Source organism: Cetorhinus maximus, chromosome 22 (genome assembly GCF_964194155.1).
Source record: "Cetorhinus maximus chromosome 22, sCetMax3.hap1.1, whole genome shotgun sequence".
NCBI classification, from domain to species: Eukaryota; Metazoa; Chordata; class Chondrichthyes; order Lamniformes; family Cetorhinidae; genus Cetorhinus; species Cetorhinus maximus.
Genome location: NC_135900.1, coordinates 25,681,972 through 25,703,393, shown reverse-complemented (window position 1 = coordinate 25,703,393; position 21,422 = coordinate 25,681,972). Strand labels below are relative to the sequence as shown.

General features: G+C 41.8%; 1 protein-coding gene across 1 annotated transcript in view; it reads left to right on the top strand.

The window, feature by feature from the left end:
• otogl (otogelin-like) overlaps positions 1-21,422 on the top strand; it is a 198,979-nt gene that overhangs the window by 135,611 nt on the left and 41,946 nt on the right. Inside the window, exons 32-37 of the mRNA XM_078568563.1 lie at positions 3,715-3,794; positions 4,427-5,331; positions 7,171-7,264; positions 20,271-20,413; positions 20,689-20,712; positions 20,832-20,921. Of these exons, the coding sequence (XP_078424689.1) occupies positions 3,715-3,794; positions 4,427-5,331; positions 7,171-7,264; positions 20,271-20,413; positions 20,689-20,712; positions 20,832-20,921 (1,336 nt within the window). The remainder of the gene's footprint in view (positions 1-3,714; positions 3,795-4,426; positions 5,332-7,170; positions 7,265-20,270; positions 20,414-20,688; positions 20,713-20,831; positions 20,922-21,422) is intronic.

Genomic DNA, 21,422 nt, shown 5'->3' with positions numbered 1-21,422 from the left:
TGCTTTTGTAGCTACAGTATTTATGTGGCTAGTCCAGTTTAGTTTTTGGTCAATTCTAACCCCCAGAATGTTGATAGTGGGGGATTCAGTGATGGTAATGCCACTGAATATCAAGGGACGATAGTTAGGTTCTCTCTTGTTGGAGATGTCATTGCCTGGCACTTGTGTGGCACAAATGTTACTTGCCACTTGTCAGCCCAAGCCTGGATATTGTCCAGGTCTTACTGTACTTGGACATGGAATGCTTCAGTATCTGAAGAGTCGCGAATGGTGCTGAACATTCTGCAATCATCAGCAAACATCTCCACTTCTGATCTTACGATGGAAGGAAGGTCATTGATGAAAAAGCTGAAGATGGTTGGGCCGAGGACACTACCCTGAGGAACTCCTGCAGTGATATCCTGGAACTGAGATGATTGACCTCCAACAACAACAACATGTTCCTTTGTGCTAGGTATGACTCCAACCAGCGGAGAATTTTCCCCCGATTCCCATTGACTCCAGTTTTGCTCGGGCTCCCTGATGCCACACTCAGTCAAATGTGGCCTTGATGTCAAGGGCAGTCACTCTCACCTCACCTCTGGAGTTCAGATTTTTTGTCCATGTTTGAACCAAGGCTGTATTGAGGTCAGGAGCTGAGTGGCCCTGGCGGAACCCAAACTAAGTGTCAGTGAGCAGGTTATTGCTAAGCAAGTGCCGCTTGATAGCACTGTTGAGGACCCCTTCCATCACCTTACTGATGATGGAGAGCGGACTGATGGGGCGGTAATTGCCTGGGTTGGATTTGTCCTGCTTTTTGTGTACAGGACATAACTGGACAATTTTCCACAATGCCAGGTAGATGCCAGTGTTGACTGTGTACCCTCAGGCAACTGGGGCTCCCCTCCTCTCTGAGGTTGGACTCCTCTCTGGGGAGTGGGGGTGGGGGTTTGTGGATGGAATGGTAGCTGATGGACCTGTGAGAGAAACACAAGATGGCCAGAAAACAGGTTGTCAATGGGACTGCCACTCAATTGAGGATGGCAGCTTGCCTCCCAGAGCTGCTGGTCCAACTAGAGGGATGGCAGCTTGACATCCTTAGTCATACCACTGAGGTTCCCACCATATGCCATGGTGGTGGGAGGATGTCAGGCTCTTGCCCCAGTGCCTTGTCCCACAATTTTACCAGCCCTCCCATCTCCCTGACCATCTCCAAATGGCTGGTATAATTCAGCCCTACATTAGAAGATACACACTCCAGTTATTTTTAAACACTTCATAATTTTAGATTTTTTAAATCTAAAAGTGACATTTTGGTTTTCAGTAGGAGTATTACCTACAACAAATATTATCTAAACATTACTTATTCCTTCAACATTAAGATACTTTATTGATATAATCCTTTTCAACAGTTCAGAAATACATGCCCCACCAAGTATCCCCCCCAGTCCAACAGTTTACACCTGGAAACTCTGCCCCCACCCCCCCCACCCCACCCCAGTTTAGTTACTTCCTGCCTCTAACTCACTGGCTCATGCTAGCTTTCCCCCTGGGATCATTCTGCTGTCTCCTGTCTCTCCATACAGTTCCCACTAACACGTTCCTCATCTCCCAACTTCGCAGTTTCCTGCTGTTCTCTTCTCTGCATTTTCTTGTCTTCTCTTTTCTCTTTGCCCTCTGCCCTCCCCTCTGCCACCACCCCCCACTCCTAATTTCTGTTACTTTTTTTGCCAGCTCCCCCATGCCTTCTCTGGACTCATCTTGTCCATGAACCCCCATCTCTTTCTCCATTGAGCCCAGGTCTAAATCTGGTGACCATTTAGCCTTGTGCCCCATGCTAACTGAAAATGCACGTTATTCCTTCTCAGGTACTGGCTAACTCCCTGGCAAAACCACTTAAACAACCCAGTCCTCAGAAATTATGTCTACAATTTCTAACCTTGAAAATTACCACCTCATCTCCAACCTCCTTTTCCTCAAGTCCTTGAACTGCTAAATCAGTATTTATATTTGCTGCAATACCCTATTTGAACCTTTCCAATTATATCCAGGATTATCTATTTTTACTGAACTTTGTTACCTCACCACCAGGTGGCACACTTTGATGTCACACGGAGCCATTGATATAGCAGACCAGCCAAAGCTGGTGGAGCTTTTGTATTTAAGTCTAAATGACAGAAGTGGCTAAAATTTATTGCAGTAGATCCAAATATAAATCCAGTTGCACAATATTCTCCTAATTAATTATAAATGTCAGTGAAAAAGGCAACAGAGCAAGCTAAATGTCATTAAAGCAGAATGTGGCGGATGATAGAAATCTGAAATGAAAACAGAAAATGCTGGAAACACTCAGCAGGTCAGGGATGCATCAACCTGAACGTTAACTCTGTTCCTCCCCCCCACAGAAACTGTTAGAGCTGCTGAATCCACCATTTTCTGTTTTTATTTTAAGTTAAACATTATATTTAATTTAAATATCTAACCCAGGTTTTTTCACATTAACAAATAGCAATAATTAATTGAACCTTTAGGTTGGGGATGAGAACCAGTGCACTGCATGGATTAATGGTGAATTTTCAATCTTAGCATTGCTGCAATGGGGAAATGTTGAGCAGAAATAATGGGGGCAGGTTTAACCTAAAGAAGGCCCTGTTCGGGTCAGGTTGAAGCCCGAGAAATCATTTCCTGATTTGAACCCACCTCTGACCTGTCCATTTCCAGCTTTAACTGAGTCCGGAAGGAGGGCATGCTACCAACCATCTCCAAGGAATTAGTTTGAAACGTTAAATATGATAATGAGGCCACAAACCTCAATGTTGTTCAGGTGTTTACTTCAACTTTTGTTGGTTGAGCAAGCACTTGGTGGATTCAGGAGGTAAGCGCCTTCACGTTTACCTCCTGGATCTAGGTGCCTGCTTCAGGAGCCTCTGCAATCAAGTACCTCCTAACAACCTTCCTATTGAGGTCTCCGGTCACACCACGAGTCTCCGATTCCCGAGGCCCAGTCTCCGAGCTCTGCTCACCCTAACCCCGATGCATCTGACTCACCCCTCTCCACGACTGCAATTCCCCTCTCCCCACCAAGGCCTCTGAGCTCCCCGGCAGACTTGAAACCTACCCCTCCATGAGGCCTCCAACCTCCCTGAATCCAGATCGATCCCCCACCCCCCCAACCTGATCAAATTCCCCTCCAATCAGGTCCCCAATCCAATTGATCTGTTTTTCTCCATATCTCTGATGACTCCTTCATGGTCACCTACCCCTCTTCCTCTCCCATTGAACCCTCTCTGTTTTGCAAACCCCTACCCCCCCAACCACCATCCCACCCAACCCTGTTGGAGTTAACCTCCGCCTCCTTGGCACGGACCTACCTGCTGCCACCGACTGGCTGTCTGCCTGACTGGAGGTCCATTGGAACTCATCGGTGAAACTCCATAGTGTGTGGGGGAATCCAAAATTGTGGGTTCCCCACAACTTCCTGGCCGACCTGCTTCCTGTGGGTCAGTTAAGTAAAAATGCCTTCCAAAGTGCCTTCCCATGGAAGAGAAAATTGCTGGAGACATTATCCCTGATAGTGACTGGTAACTGGGGGAGGTTTGTGAACAGATTACCCGCCTGCTGACACAGCCAGAGTTGATGCATGGCTCAGAGACACCAAGGAGAACTCGGGAGGGAATATAAGGGTCTCATGTCCTTGAGTAAGCAGAAATAAGCCTGTCTATTTTCCTCATGCAGGGTAGAAGGATGTATGGCACATTGCCCAAAGAACATGCTTCTTGATGAAGTCACACACAGATGTGTTCACCTGGAGGACTGTGAGTGTCTTAGTTTGTTTATTTTCAAGTTCTTATACTCCTTGTTTATTGTTGATTGAGTTGAGCGACAAACAAGCTAAAGAAGAGGAGCAGTAATGAACATTTAGCATTTCTAGGTCAGTTATTTCATAGCTTAACATTAATGCTTTGAAAATTTCAGTCTGCCCTCACCTCCGATTTCAGTGAAGGAGTCCACATCCCCAACGTCACTTTGCTAAGAGTACAGACTACAAACCCAGCAGTTATTATTTGTCTTTTTATGTTATAGTTAATACCAGGGATTCTAATCAGTCAAATGATACCGTTAAATATCAGATAACGAAGACGTACTAAATTCAGAATAACTACCGTTTTGATAATTCAATAGTTTCTTATAAATACCTTAATGCCTCTGGCTCCAGCTAAAAGTGATTACCTCCAAAAGTACACATTTAATCAGTCGGAGCCTATCCTATGGCCCTAGATTCATAACCAGTGTATGGAAAAGAACAACAGTGCTTAGCTTCTTGTTCTAACAATATCTGAAAGGATGTCAACTTCAATAGAAGCAGCAGGGAAAAGATAATGCTTATGGGTTGAACTTGAAGCACATGTATCTGTGAATGATGCATCAATTATTTATTTTCCAACAGGTATCAATGTCACTGCCACAGATTTGCCTTATCTGCAGCCGACAACCACATCTGTGACAACAGCAGCAGCATACAGTTCATCCACGACACTGTTGACTCCAACATCAGGACAACCAACAACTGCCATTGCAGACCAATATACAAGTGTGAAATTAACCCCGCTGACAGCTGCTCCAACAATTACAACAGTCACCACAATACCCCCTGTAACTACCTCTGCATTAACTTACACAACATCTTCTACATCAACAGAACCTTCAGTTTTAAGTTCTACATGGGCTGCCACAACTTCTGTTGGGAGTACCAGAACAACAAGTACCACAGCAGCAGTTACAAGCCAATCTAGAACTCCCGTTTATATAACTGAAAAAATGTTGCCTTCCGCAAGTGCAGCTTTAAAGAGTGCTTTTTCAACCATAGCTACCAGCAACAGATCTGAAGGGGTTATTTACTCAACACATGGTACAGTATCTACTGCCCAGCCAGCACAATTAAAGACCCAAGACAGTACATCCACTGGAAGTACTGAAATCACAACACTGCAACGGACAACTGTGGGAAAGACGGAAACATCGACGGAAGAGGTCGCGAGGCATTCTGTTGCACCATTGACAACGACCAGAGCTGCCTTGACTCCAGTAATAAGTGTCATAACTGGGACAGCAAAAAGCATACTGCTGACAGCAGTGACTTCTTCCCCAGTTTCTGTCTCAGCTACAAGCACTCAGGAGAAAACCACATCAGAAGCATCCTCTGCATCACAGACTTTTCCTTCAAACCTGACATCACCTACGTCTGCAGCTACAATGAGTCCTCAACCAGAAACTGCATTTACATTTGGTATCTCAACTGCACCCTCTTATTCTCAAACTGCAGCCCCGTCAGTGACACCGCCACAATGCATAGTAGGAGCAGTTTAACCTTTTTTCTCCTTAAACAGAATGTACAAAGTGACAAATAAAAATTCTAGATTTAAGTGTTAAATTTGGAAAATTTGGTTAAACTTGTCATTTCATGTTGAAAGCTCTTATTAGTACATTATTTAATTTGATCTATTCTCTGTTACACTTATTCATATTTTATATCTTTGTGTGTCTCCCTTCACTATTGCAACCTATCCCCATGATTCATACTCCTTCCAGCCAGTTATCTATCATTAAGCCTCTTATCTTACGAACAAGAAGATCATTAGACATTCTAGGTTGTGGTTTTTTTTTAAACTGCTGCTATCAACATTACTTAAGCGTCTGCAATGGAGGATGTTTCCCTGCCAGTTTTTAGCTTCCGCAAATGAAGTGCTCCACCTAATGGCCTGGACAGAAGTATGTAAATCACCTAATCAGGGCAGGCAAATTTGATGCCAGTCAAAAATGGCATTATAAACCTGGATATTAGAAAGCCCAGACCCCCACTGCTGCCATTGGGAAGTCCCTGTTTGTTTCTTAAGAGGTAGCTGTACAAATTGAAGTCACAGACAGGTTAAAGTTCTAACTTGAGTAATGTAAGAAATTGCTGCAGATAGAAGCATATGACATATATTTATTCAAAAATATCAGCTTTATTTTTGTGTCTGTTTTGAATGGAGAGTTTCTTATTCAATGTTTTCAGATTTGGTTCAAATCATTCAGTTCATCAATAAAGAATTTTTTTCCATTCATTCAAGAGATAGGAAAAAATTAAATCAACACAATGAATAATACAGAGTTTAATCAAGAACAAAAATGTCCTGAAATAAAATTTAATGAATAGCACTGGATCTCCACCTTTATATTAGGGGAAATATTAGTTTGATAATGAAATATGATGACTTTGACATTTGGGTGGCTAGCTCTTTATCCATTACTTTGTCAAATATTCCAATGTATGCTATACAGCCTTAATATGTACAATAGCCAAAATCTTTGTGCTGCAGTGGTTGAATCACAAAGATCTTAATTTTTATGCTTTATAAAAAACTAAATAAACAATGTCTTTCAAAAGTCTAACCAACTGCAAACATTTATCTATGCTCCATGCTTTATTTGTTAACATTCTTGGCCCCATGATTCTGACCTCAGCTAGAAATTCTCCATCTTCCCAAATAAAGCTATCTCAAAATGCCTCTTATTCTCGATTAAAGCTATCTCCAAATGTTTTTCTTTCCTCCTCAATAGCTCTTAAAATTTCCAGTGCCAAAGTGGCAGATGAGGCAGCCCAATTCTTCCACTGTGACAAGTTGAAAATCTAAGTCTCTGTAGCCAACTTTATATCTAATGTCAAATAACATAAATGCAGAACTCATAATATTCCTCCCTTTTGCAGTGGCATTGTGTTAATCTTTGCAATATTCATTTTACCCTGCAAGGACAGATGTAGGCCTGCTAGATGGGCCTTGACTCACCACTAGCTATGACCACGCCAAGGTTAAACCCCTGGAGTTTTTGCAATGATGGGCTCAGTTGTTCTCAGATATTGGGTGATCCTGTGCTCTGAAACATAGATTGTTATTTTATACCTTTCTTTCAATGGTTTGGCTTCCATTGCTTCTTTATAGCAGCAACCTTTTGGAACAAAGTGCCATGATTATTTGTAAAATACTGCTCATTTGTATTTAGAACAAAACATTACATTTTGCAATAGCTTATTAACAACTCAGGAAAAAGACCTGATCAAATGTCACTGCTACATATTCATGAATTTTTATATCTTATACATTTTATATATCTTTTGATACATACTTTTTAATTGTAAATTATTTCTTCCAGTGCCCTTTTAACATGACACAGCCAAGTTGTGGATTTCTGGGAATGCCTGTCCAAATGAACAATGACAGGTGCTGTCCACAGTGGGAGTGCCCATGTGAGTATTGGTTTCATATTGGTGCTGCACCATATTAAGTGAACAGTTAGTATTGTTAGTCTTCTCATTAAATAAAAATATATTACACATTATAAGATGCCAAAGTGGAAATACACAAATTGAATGTAAAACAAATAGATACATTGGTTCCTGACATTTTTTCCACTTGTCTGTTCCATTTGAAATGCTTTTAGATTGCACTTGCTCTGACTCTGATTCTGCTTGTGTTCTTTTCTATGCCTTTTTTTTCTCTCAGCTCTTACATGCGAACATACAAGCATATGAATTAGGAGCAGGAGTAGGCCATTTGGCTCCTTGAGCTGGCTTCGCCATTTGATAAGGTTAAGGCTCATCTGATTGTGGAATCAACTCCACTTACCTGCCTACCCCCCCCACCCCCCCCTGCCCCCCAGTACCCTTTGACTCTGTTGTTAGTCAAGAACCTATCCAACCCTACCTTAAAAATATTCAATGATCCTGCCTCCACCACTCTCTGGGGAAGAGAATTCCACAGGCTCATGAGCCTTGGAAACATTTCTCTGCATCTCCATCTTAAAGGGAAGACCCCTTACTTTTAAACTGTGTCCCTTAGTTCTACCCTCTCCCAAAAGGGGAAACATTCCTTCAGCATCCACCCTGTCAAGTCCCCTCAGAATCATACATGTTTCGATAAGATCACCTCTCATTTTTCTAAACTCCAATGGATACGGGCCCAACCTGTCCAACATATCCTCATAAGACCTCTCCTTCATCCCAGGAATCAGTCAAATGAAATTTCTCTGAACTGTTTCTAATGCAGTTATGTCCTTTCTTAAATAATGAGACCCAAACACAATATTCTAGATGCAGTCTCACCAATGCTCTAAGTACGAACATAAAAATTAGGAGCAGGAGTAGGCCACTCGGCCCTTCGAGCCTGCCCTGCCATTCAATAAAATCAATGGTGATATTTTTGTAACCTCAACTCCACATTCCCACCTAACCTTGATAATCTTTCATCTCCTGGCTTATCAAAAATCTATCTACCTCTGCCTTAAAAATATTCAAAGACTCTGCTCCCACCGCCTTTTGAGGACAGGAGTGCCAAAGACTCTCAAACCTCTGGGAGAAAAAAATTCTCATCTCTGCCCTAAGTGGGTGATCCCTTATTTTTAAACAATGGCCCCTAGTACTAGATCCTCCCAGAAGAAGAAATATCCTCTCCACATCAACTCTGTCAAGACCCTTCAGGATCTTATATGTTTCAATTGAGTCACCTCTTACTCTTCTAAACTCTAGTGGATACAAGCCTAGGCTGTCCAACCTTTCCTCATAAGACAGCCCACCCAATTTAAGTGTTAGTTTAGTAAACCTCCTGAAATGCTTCCAACTCATTTACATCCTCCTTAAATAAGGAGACCAATACTGTGCACAGTACTCCAGATGTGGTCTCACCAATGCCCTCTATACCTGAAGCATAACCTCCCTACTTTTGTATTCAATTCCCCTCGCAATAAATTATAACATTCTATTAGATTTCCTAATTTCTTTCTGTAGGTGTTGATGTGGAGAGGATATTTCCTTATGTGGGAGGATTGAGTACTGGGACCATGGTTTAAAAATAAGGGGTCACCCATTCAGGACGGAGATGAGGAGAAATTTTTCCTCTGAGGTTTGTGAGTCTTTAGAACTCTCTTCTTCAAAAGGCGGTGGAAGCAGAGTCTTTGAATATTTTTAAGGCAGAGCTAGATAGATTTTTGATAAGCAAGGGAGTGAAAGGTTATCGGGGGGAAGGCGGGAATGTGGAGTTGAGGTTACAAACATATCAGCCATGATCTTATTGAGTTTGTGAGAATTTTGCGATTCATGCACTAGGACACTTGGATCCCTCTCAGAGATCTCTGCAATCTCTCATCATTTAGATAATATGCTTTTTTAAATTTTTCCTGCCAAACTGGACAATTTCACACTTTCCCACATTATACTCCATTTGCCAGGTCACTGCCCACTCACTTAACCTATCTACATTCCTTCATAACCTCCTCATGTCCTCTTCACATCTTACTATCCTACTTATCCTTGTGTCATCAATAAATTTAACAACCATACCTTCGCTCCCTTCATACAAGTCACTTATATAAGTTGTTAAATTGAGGCCCAGCACTGATCCCTGTGACACACCACTCATTACAACCAGAAAAAGACCCTTTTATACCTACCCTCTGTTATCTGTTAGCTAGTCAATCTTCTGTCTATACCAATATGTTACCCCCTACACCATGAGCTTTTACTTCTCGCAATAACCTTTGATGTTGCACCTGATCAAATGCATTCTGGAAATCCAAGACCTGTACAACTGTAGCAAAACTTTCATACTTATATATTTCATTCCCTTTGCAATAAGCGGCAACTTTCCATTTGCCTTCCTAATCACTTGCTGTACCTGCATACTAACTTCTTGCGATTCATGTACCAAGATGTCCAGGTCCCTCTGTGCTATAGTGTTCTGCAATCTCTCCCCATTTAAAAATTATGCTGCTTTTCTATGTTTCCTGCCAAAGTGGACAAATGACATTTTCCCACATTATGGGTGGAATCATCCCAGATTTGCACTAAGTGCAGTAGCAGGCAGGAAAAATGATGCTTTACCCACCAGTCACAATGGAGGTTTTTCACGCCGTATCGTCCCAAACCCACCACATTCATTCCCGGGATATGCACCGTTTCAATGGTGGGTGGTCTCCAATTCACCCTCCACACCATCACCTCGCCGCTTCATCATGCCAGGCACCATATTTAAACTGCAGCCGTACTCAGTGCTTTCGGCACAGGACTGCAGCAAAGAAGACATGACCCCAAAAGGCAAGAAGTCTGCAGCTGCCGAGTACCCTTTGGATGCCATGGAGGCCCACTGTGATGTCCTCTACCCCTGCCCTGGCCGCAGGAGGGGCAGCAACATTACCACTCTGGCATGGTAGGTGGTGGCAGTGGTGATCAGTGCCAATGTTGCACAGAAGAGGTTGGCCATCCAATGCAGTTATAGGATGAACGATCTCATCTGTGCAGCCAGGGTATGGCAACCATCTCATCACTCTAAACTCACACTCAAGCCCGTCACACATTCACAGGCATCTCGCTCACTGCCAGCTCAAGGGACATCACCACCCATTCTCATACACATACCCTCACATGTCCATCTGGCCTCATCTCCTCTGGAGACCTCCTCCTCAGCCCTCACCATCTTGCAGCCACTTGCACAGATCAACATGTGCACCCAAACACACCCTTCCACAGTAGAGCTCTCATTCTGCAGCCTCTTCCCTTGCCTGAGGCCACTTCTCCCCCTTCCCCAAGGAAGCCCTAGCCCTGCAGCCATTGAAAAGCCTCCCAGATATGGCTGATCTGGCAGGTAGAGACCTGCCTGTGAGCCCCCCTCAAAGTGATGCGGTGCTGTCTGTGAAACCTGGCGCTGATGACAGCGAGTGCTTACTGAAGCAAGGTAGGCAAACAAACCTCGAAGTCCCCAGTGAAGTGCAGCCTGCCAAGTGCATGCCTTATATATACTGTTGTGAAACATGTTGGCGGACGATCCAGCGAGGAGGGACGATTCCGGTTGGCTGGGCTAATAGCGATATGCAGATGTATTACAATGAGGTTCCCGACATCCGATAGTGGGAAACCATCGGTGGGCTGAGCAGATGATTGCGCCATATTGTCCGCTTATGCCGCAGAACACGTCTGACACCAACAGGTATAGAAAATCCCAGCCCACATTCCATCTGCCAAATTTTTGTCCACTCACTTAACCTATATCCCTTTGCAGATGCCTATGACCTCTTTACAACTTATTGTCCTACCTTTCATTGATATCCGCAAAATTAACAACCATACATTCAATCTCTTCATCCAAGTCATTGATACAGATTGTAAATAGCTGAGGACCCAGCACTGATCCCTGTGGCACTCCACTGGTTACATCTTTCCAATTCGTAAATGACCCATTTTTGTATATTCTCTGTTTCTTGTTATCTAACCAATCCTCTACCATGCTAATATGTTGTCCTCTACATCAGGAGCTCTTATTTTGTGGAACTAACATTTGCTGTTGCACCTTGTTAAATATCTTCTGGAAATCTAAATACACCACATCCACAGGTTTCTTTTATCCACGTTGCTTGTTACTTCCTCAAAGAACTCTAATAAATTAGTCAAACATGATTTCCCTTTACAAAACCATGTTGACTCTGCCTGATTGCATTGAGATTTTCTAATTGTCCTGCTATATTTTATTTTATAATAGATTTCAGCATTTTCCCTATGACAGATGCCAGGCTAACTGGTCTATAGTTTCCTGCTTTCTGTCCCACTCCTTTCTTGAATAGAGGAGTTGCATTTGCTATTTTCCAATCTGATGAGACCTTTTCAGAATTTAGGGAATTTTGGAAAATTAAAACTGATGCATTTACTGTCTTGGCAGCCACTTCTTTGAAGACCATATATAAAGTCCATCTGTACTCTTTCCCTGGTTATTATAATTATTTTAAATTCCTCCTTTTCACCTCTTGATTTACAATTAAATCTGGGATGTTATTTGTGTCTTCTACAGTGAAGACAGACACAAAATATCTGTTCAATTCATCCACCATTTGCTTATTTTCCATAATTATTAATTATCCAGACTCTCTCACTTTAGTTACTATCCTCCTTTTTAAACACCTGTAGAAACTCTTACTATGTTTTTACATTTCTAACTAGCTCTTTCTCAAACTCTAATTTCTCCCTCCTTATTTTTTAATGCATTCTTTGATGTTTGATAGGAAATAGAGATAGTTTAAGTAAGCTGTATGTGTATTTGGGTGTATTAGGAATAAGGTATATCTTTAAGTTTAAGTTTAAATTATATTTTTTTCTATTTGTGGGTTAAAAGGTGAAACCTGGGATCTAATTTCATTTTTGATTGGAGACAGCAGGTCTAAAGCTCTGTTTGTATATCTGCATTCCTTTTGAAGGAGAGTTAAAGCAAACAAAAGTATTTAAAAAACTGTGCTGTTGCCTAGCAACAGGAACCAGAGACAGAGGACCCACCCACTCACTCAGAAAAAAACCAGGAAAAGCAGCTTGAGTTCAGTTGAAAGCAGTTTGAGTTCAGTTGGAAGCAGTTGCCAGAGAGACCTGGACAGCAGAGGGACAGATAGCAAATCCCAAATGAAGTTGAAGCCAGGATTCCAGAGAGACTGGATACTGGAAGAGGGAACTGCAGAGAGAGCAGATTTTCCAAAAGAACCAAAATGTCCCAAGGCCAAAGAGTGAGACAGAAAGGACGGGTCTCAAGAAGACCTTATAGTCAAAGGAAGAAGGGGAGTCTGGAAAAGGTCCAGTTCTGTGGAAGTGACAGTAAGGAGCAGAGAGAAAGGCTTCAAGCTAAAGAGACAAAAGCTACAGGAAGTGATTTAAAGCGATATAAGCGTGCAAGAAGCCAGAAGGTCCAAGGAGACAGCTGAAGGTCTATAGCTCTTTGCTGTGGGCATGTGAAGCAGTGGTGAGTCAGTGAGAGGGAGTGCAGGGAAGAAAGCTTGTATTCATGTGGTGACCCAGGGGAGAGGAACATTGGTAGGAGAGTTCAAGACCCTGGAGGTGGACCCTTGCAGAAGGCGTCTAAGAGAAAGCGTCAGTTTGGGTGAAGATTCCAAAGCGAGTTCTTGGAGAGTGGAGATTGGAAAACCCCATGTGAAAGACGGAGTTCAGTAAGACTTACTGGCTCATGGTGTGAGTGTCTGGGGGGGAGTTGAGGAGAGATCCATAGCATCTGTTTGGGATGGCATCTGTCACTTGGTTTCAGAGTGTGGTGTGCCTGACCACAGGTCACCTGTTTGTTTGCATAGATTATGAACCAACTGTGAACATTACAATATAAGATAGCTTTTGTAACTTATGTTATCCTTACAAATTTGTATATATCTGTAAAGGCACAGTTATGGGTAAAGGAGTATTGTAATATAGTTAATCATTTCTGGTTTCATAAATGTTTTATTCTTTTGTTAAAAGTTCACCAGCTGACTTTTGTGACTCTGTTCAGTAGCCACACCCCACGTATCTAAACAAAATATATAAGTTAGGATCTATCAAGCTGGGTTTCACCCTGGGATTTGGCTTGACCAGTAGTAACATCAGCTGGGATCATAACATGTTTTTATATTCTGTCCAATCTTCTGACCTGTCACAAATCTTCACAGAATTATATGCTTTTTCTTTCAATTTGAAACTATCTTTAACTTCCTTAACTAGCCACAGATAGCGCATCCTTCTCCTGGAGTCTTTCTTTCTCGCTGGAATGTATCTTTGCTGAATGTTATGAAATATTTCCTTAAATATCTGCCACTACATTGTTACTGACTTAACCTTTAACCTAATTTCACAGCTCAATTTAGCCAGCTGTCTTTATCATTGCCTCATAATTGCCCTTTTTAAAGTTTAAAACACTAGTCTTGGACCCACTCTTCTCTCCCTCAAACTGTATGCGAAATTCAATCATGTTATGATCATTGCTACCTAGGGCTGCCTTTACCATGAGGTCATTAATCCTGTCTCATTGCAGATTACCAGATCTAGAATAGCCTGCTCTCTGGTTGCCTTTAGAACATACTGCTCTGAGAAACTGTCCCAAAAAACATTCAATGGACTCATCTTCCAGATTATCTTTGCTAATGTGATTCATCCAATCTATATATAGATTAAAATCACTCATGACTATCACCATACCTTTTCCACAAGGCCCCATTATTTCTCCCTCTGTACCCTGTATTGCAGTGCAGTTATTGTTAGGGGACCTATAAACTACTCCCACAAGTGACTTCTTACCTTTGCTATTTCTTACCTCTACCCAAACTGATTCTGCATCTTGAAATTTGGAATCAAGGGCTTCTCCCTGTTGTACCAGTCTCATTCTTAATTAAGAGAGCCACCCCTCCACCTTTTCCTAGCTTCCTGTCCTTCCGAAATGTCATGTACGCTTAAATATTCAGGTCCCAGCCTTTGCCGTCTTACAGCCACGTCTCTGTAATGGTTATCAGATCAGACATATTTATTTTGTTTGAGGTGACAATTCATTCATTTTATTATGAATGCTAATGCTTTCAGATACAATTACAATTTTTGCAAACTCTAGACTTATCTGCTGACTCACTCCTAGTTTGTACGCTCTGTCCCTTCCTGCCCCACTCTGATTATAATTACCCTTATTGCTACCTTGCTCTCTTGCCTTGTCCTCCCCCTTTAATTCATTACATCTTCTTTCACTTGATCCCTCACCCCCATTCTTTAGTTTAAAGCCCTCTCACATGCCCTAGTTATACAACTCGCCAGAACACTGGTCCCAGCATGGTTCAGGTGAAGATCATCCCAACAGTACAGCTCCCAGTACTGGTGCCACTGCCCTATGAGTCAAAACCTATTTCTCCCACATAAATCTTTGAGCCATGCATTCAACTCTGTAATCCTATTAGGGGGGAGGTGGTATAGTGGTAATGCTTTGGGAACCTGGGTTCGAATCACAGCACAGCAGATGGTGAAATTTGGATTCAATAAAAATTTGGAACTAAAGTCTGATGATGAGCACAAAACCATTGCTCTCTCTTGCTGCTGTTTACCTTCCCGCTCTGGCCTCAAATGACTCTGGCTCTCACCTCTTCTCTTTGTTCCATTTCTGGACACTGCAATGGACACTTGCAGAATACTCGCTCCACCTGGATCCTTACTCTGCCTCTTACTCTCTATACATAAGGGGATAGGAATGTATAACACAAAAAATAAGGGTAGGATTAGGCCATTTTGGTTTTTCTAATCTCTTCCCCCATTTAACAAGATTGTGGTTGATCCTCTATCTCAAATTCACTGTCCCGCACTATCCACATATCCCTTAATTCCCCTGATACCCAAAAAATCTACCAATCTCTATCTTGAATAATATATTCATTGACTGAGTATCCACAGTACTCTAGTGTAGAAAATTCCAAGAATTCACAACCGTAAATGAAAAAATTTCTCCTCCTCCTACTCTAATCTACGTCCTTCTGAATTTGCAGCACTCCATTCTCTCAGATCCAATATTAACATTACCATTAAACCTGTTAATAAGGGTGTTGCTGCTGTTTGGCAAACTAACCTTTACCTTGTGCAGGATGAATGCCAATTCTCTGACACCTCTTCCTCCCTTCTCCGGACGATGGTCCCACCATCAAACATTAAGCCATCATTTCCAAGTGTGTCACTGATCCCATCTCCTCTGAAGATATTCCCTTCATGGCCACCAACCTCATAGCACTCCAACCTTGCCCAATTCACTCCTACCTTCTCCCCAAGATCCACAAATAGGACTGCCCTGGTAGTGTTAGGAAATAGAGACTGTTTAAGTAAGTTATATGTGTATTTGTGGCTGTTAGGAATGAGTTTTAGCTTTAAAGTTTAAGTTTGATTTGTTTTTCTGTATTTGTGTTAAGAAAAGGTCAAATTAAGTTTTAGTTTCACTTCAAAAGGTGCAACCTGGGATTTAGTTGCATTTTTGAGGGAGACAGCGGGTTGAAAGCTGTTTGTACACCTGTGTTTCTAATGAATTTTACGACTGTTGGGGAGAAGTTAAAGCAAACACAAGAGTAGAAAAAGCTGTGCTGTTGGCTACCAACAGGAATCCAAAGATGCAGGCCCCACCCACACACACGCACACACAAAAAACAGCAGTTTTGATCGCAGTTGGAGGCAGTTACTAGCAGAAGCAGCCTAGAAGGGACAGATAGCCAATCCCAAATCAAAGTTCAGTTGAAGCCAGGACTCCAGAGAGACTGGACACTGGGAGAGGGAACTGCAGCGTGGGAGCAGTCCTTTACCACTCACATCAGGGACTCTTCCGACATTTCCACCACTTTAACTGGTGGTTTTCAGTTTCCTAGCCCTAACCATCTCCCTTTCACCATGGATGTCCAATCTTCCTCTCTACCTCTTTCTCCCATCAGGATGCCATGAGGGCTCTCTGCTTCTTCCTTTCTCACAACCAGTCTCCATCCACTATCGATCCCCTCCACCTGGCTGAACTTGTTCTCATATTGAACAACTTCTTCTTTGACTCCAATCACTTCTCCAAATAAAAATTGCTGTTATGGGAGCAGTATGGTCCAAGCTAAGCCTATCTTTTCATGGGATATGTAGAACGTTCTTTGGTCCAGTCTTCTCAGGTTTCCTTCCTCAGCTCTTTCCCTGATACAGTGATATCTGTATTGGTGTCGCTTCTTGCTCTCAACCCAAAGTGGAAAATGTAATCAACTTAGCTTCCAAATGTTGCCCTCATGTTCACATGGCCCGTTCCAATTTTCCCCTTCTCTTTCTTGACTTCACTATCTTCATTTCTGGAGATGGACCATTGACCAATATCCGCTATAAACCTACTAACACCCACAGCTACCTTGACTACACTTCCTCCCATTCCACTTCCTGTAAGTACTCTGTTCCATACTTCCAGTTTCTCTGTCTGCCTCACATCAGTTCTGATGATACCACCTTTCATTACAGTGCTTCCAATTTCTTTTCCTTGTTGTCAACCAAAGATTCCTCTCTGCTGTGGTTGACAGGGCCCTCAATCATGTCTGTCCAATTTCCAATGCTCCTGCTCTCACCCCTTCCCCTGCCTCCCAGAACCACAATAGGATTTCCCTTGTATGTACCTTTCACCCAACAACTTCCACTTCATTGGATCATCCTCAACCATTTCACCAGCTCTAACATGATGTACTATCAAACTCATCTTCCTGTTCCCCCCATTTTCAGCATTCCAAAGTATCCATTCTCTCAGCGATATGCTAGTCCACTCCTCAATCACTCCCAATACCCCATCTCCTATCCATGCAAACACAGAAGATAGATCACCTGGCTTTTTACATCCTTCCTTCTCACCATCCAAGGAAACAGCGATTTACTAGTACTTCTTTCAATTTAGTAAACTGCTCATGATGTGCTCTGCTGTACATTGGGGACATCAAACACAGATTGGCTGATCGTTTTGCAGAACACCTCCATTCAGTCCGTAACTGTGATCTTGAGCTGCTGGTTGCCTAACATTTTGCTTCACTGCCCCACTCCTACTCTGACCTCTCTATCAGCCTCTTACACGTTTCCAATTAAGGCCCAGCAGCGTGAAACACGAACGGCAATGCTGCCTGTGCGGGCAAGGGTGGGGGAAGTGCGAGTGGGACGAGTGCAATCTTCGCCCATGCAAGCGAGTGCGTGCTTCATAATCTCCCTGAGGCACAGAGCTGCCTCAGGGAGATGAAGTGTTATAAAAAAAAAACTTAAAAATGTAATGAAACATGTCCCCTCTGTCACATGAGTAGGGACAAGTTATAAATTACGTTTTAAAATTTTAATTTTTATTCGCTTTAGGAAACCTCATCCCGCTGGTGGATGAGGTTTCCTAAAAGTGCAAAGGCTACTTGGCCTTTTCACCTGCCCACCAACCGTAAGGTTGGATAGGCAGTGAAAAATTTAACTTAATTGATAATTTAATGGCCTTAACGGGCCTTTTAATTGTCAGCGGGGGCGCTGTCGACTCTAGCGTGCGCCCACTGACTGAAATATTGCGCAACGGCACATTGGCATCAGGACAATCGCTCGTGTCAACGCACATCATTTCACGCTCAGGCGAGTCGGGTGCATACCCACCTGCCGAGCTGAAAATTTTGCCCTTGAAGTTATAAAAAAATGAGGTTCTGCACATGATGGTGAAATATTGCTGAAACAGGAGAATTTCTTTATGGGAAAGTGACTGGATAGCTGTTACCTTTGGTGTTGGCTTATCCTTTAGTTTCCCACGACAGATACATCAAAGAATAGTATATTTATCAATGGCACCACAATCTTCATCCACTGCTGAATATAGAAAAGGCAGATTTTTAAAAATTCTAATTATACTAAATTTAGAAATGATTCTAAGTACGATACCCCATCAGCCTCTATTATTTCTACTGCTATATCATTCGACTGATATCTAATACTTGTTTTTAATGAGTATACAAGGCAGTGCCAGACAATGACCTTCTCCACCAAGAGAGAATGTAACCATCTCCCTTTGACATTCAACAGCATTACCATCGCTGAATCCCACCATCAACATCCTAGAGGTTACCAATGACCAGAAACCTAATTGGATCAGCCACATAAATACTGTGGCTAGAAGAGCAAGTCAGAAGGTGGGTATTCTGCTCACCTTCTGACTCCTCAAAGCCTTTCCACCATCTGCAAGGCACAAGTCAGGAGAGTGAAGGAATACTCTCCACTTGCTTGGATGAGTGCAGCGCCAACAACACGCAAGAAGCTTGACACCATTCAGGACAAAACAGCCTGCTTGATTGGTGCCATCCACCGCCTTAAACATTTGCTCCCTCCACCACTGGCACTGTGACTAAACGTTTACCATCTAGCAGATGCAATGCAGCAACTTGCTAAGGTTCCTTCATCAGCACCTCCCAAACTCATGAACTCTACCACTTAGAAACAGGAGGGCAGCAAGTGCTTGGGAATAGACCACCTCGAACTTCTCCAAGTCACACACATCCTGACTTAGAATTATATTGGCATTCCTTCATCGTTACTGAGTAAAAATGCCCCCTAACAGCACTGCGGGTGTACCTGCACCACATAGTCTACAGCAGTTTAAGAAGATGGCTTACCTTCTCAATGGCAATTAGAGGTGGAAAATAAATGCTGGCCTTGCCAGCAACACCTACATCCCATAAATGAATTAAAAAAATGTGATTTCAAAATCTTTGTTTAGTTGGTGGCTTCAAATTGTTTTGGTATTGGTGCCTACGATTAGAAGAATAGAATAACACTTGAAATTTATCATCAGTCTACTTAATCACATCTAAGCTGTTGGTCTTTTTGTCTCATGTTCATAGTCACAGTTTAAACTTGTTTACATTCTATGAGGCATTTGATATTATATACCCAAGAGTTTGATAATTGTCCTATTTTGCATTTACCTCCCTTGCCCCAATACATACAACCCCCCAATGGAAGAAGATGTTCAGAATAATTCTGTGTAATTTGTGTTTCTGTACAAAGTATTGTATACTGAGAAGCTTTTCTGGTTAATTCTTATTATGTACAGATTTGAAAGGAATAATTATTTTCTTCTTTTACAGCAGGTAGTCTGTAAAATGGAAACTTTATTTAAAACCACAGATTCTAAACTTTTCAGTGTTAAGAGGATTTCACGCAAGCATTTGCCTTTAGCTGACTTAAAGACAGTAGTGTTTGTCAATGCATTTCAGAGTACATTTTCCTCTGCCAGAGGATAGACACCCTGAATTTCCTGTCCTGGGCTTCACTCCCATTTCCCAGGTACAATCCAGGTACAGGTCTGCCACCTCACTGGGCATTTGCTGGGAAGAAAAGCAGTAACCAAGATCGCAGATGTGTGGCCTGTAACTGACCTTTTGGCCAATGGAATCAGGGACTCCTGGCTGCTCCCTGAGAGCCCTGCAGCCTTACGGGAGGTGATACACCACCAAGCTTTGATCTGTCTTTTCTTCAATCTTCAAGCTGCCCATGGATTCCCCAAAATGACCCAGTCTGATCCAGATGCCTAGGCCCTAATGTCTAGCTTTTTCAGCCATCCCACAACTGGAGACCCCAATGATTGTATGAAAAGCAATGTGAAGTGAGAGGCTGGGAACACCCCTTCTTACCTCATTTCAGGTATAGAGCTTACTTCAAGTGCAGGACAATAATGTAATTTTGGGCAGCCTTAGGAAATACTAGTGCAGTGCAATGTGGGTAGAAACTTGACATAACGGATCTTTATCCCTTTTTCGTTTTGCTGAGACTGAGACAAAGTGCACCACAGATACAGAAAGAAGAAAATCTCCATTAACTGCGCAAAAAGCAATGGAGATAAAATACTGCTTCAAAATACATATACTATATTTCTTCAATTCTTTACCAAGAAGTAGTTTCAAACCAATTAATATATTTGCTTTGTCAGGTCGTTGCTCAATGTTTTCTGACCTGCACATCATCACATTTGATGGCAATGATGTGGGAGTATATGATGCTGCAGCCTATGTACTGACTCTGTTACCGCAAGAAACTATTGTTGCTCATATTGAACAGTGTCCTACCCGTGAGGTAACTTTAAACATTTTTCTAAAACCAGAACCAAATTAGTACTGAATAAAAAGTGATGTTTGGGACTTTCATTTAAAAGGTAGTATATTAAGTTATATCAACAACTTCAGTTGTTTTTGACCAGTAGACATATTTATTTTATATGCCTAGATAGTTATTGAATTAATTATTAAGAAATAATATTTTAAGCTATATTTTATCATCTATGAAAATTATTCATTAAAATTATTCATTAGCTGCTATGTTTCTAAAAAATGCTGTTTTGTTAATTACAGAGTGCAAATTCTATAAGACGCCCAGTAAGTACATGACTATTACTTTCATTACATTTTAACACTACTCATTTCAAATCATCACGTAATGTAAGATGATTATTTTAATGATTTATTTACCTGCTATCATTGCTTTTATCATTAAGGTGCCTGGAGGAAATTCTGGGTTGTGCTTTAAAAAGTTGAATATAACCTCCCGTAACCATAAAGTTCTCATTGATCGACTGGAAAGACTGGTGAGTGTGACGTTAATAACATCTGAATATGACTGCTAATAATTTTTGCATTTCTTTTATGAAATTACTACTATTTCTATTAATTTATAGTGCAATAACTAACAATCATCCATATAAATGATGAGCCCTTTTTTACTCTTGCATTTCTTACAGTATTTGGTAGTTTCATGACTTCCATCCCAGGCCATTACTTTGGTTACTAGACAACGTCTACTGTATTATTTATTTATTATTTATCATTATTTATTTCCACTGTATCTTAATAATTTAATTAATGTTCATATAGTTGTGTAATTACGATACATGATAATTATGGCAAAACTCGGCATCAGTAAACAAAAATTGGCATTTGTCCTTTGACTCAAGTGGTCGGCCTAGGAATTAATTTGTGTCACAAACTGTGGATAATCCCTGCACCCGAATGGGTAAGCATAAGGTGCATCTGACATTGGGTGACTTTACACAGCATGCTGATGAAGAGGCTTGAAAATTCAGGATGAA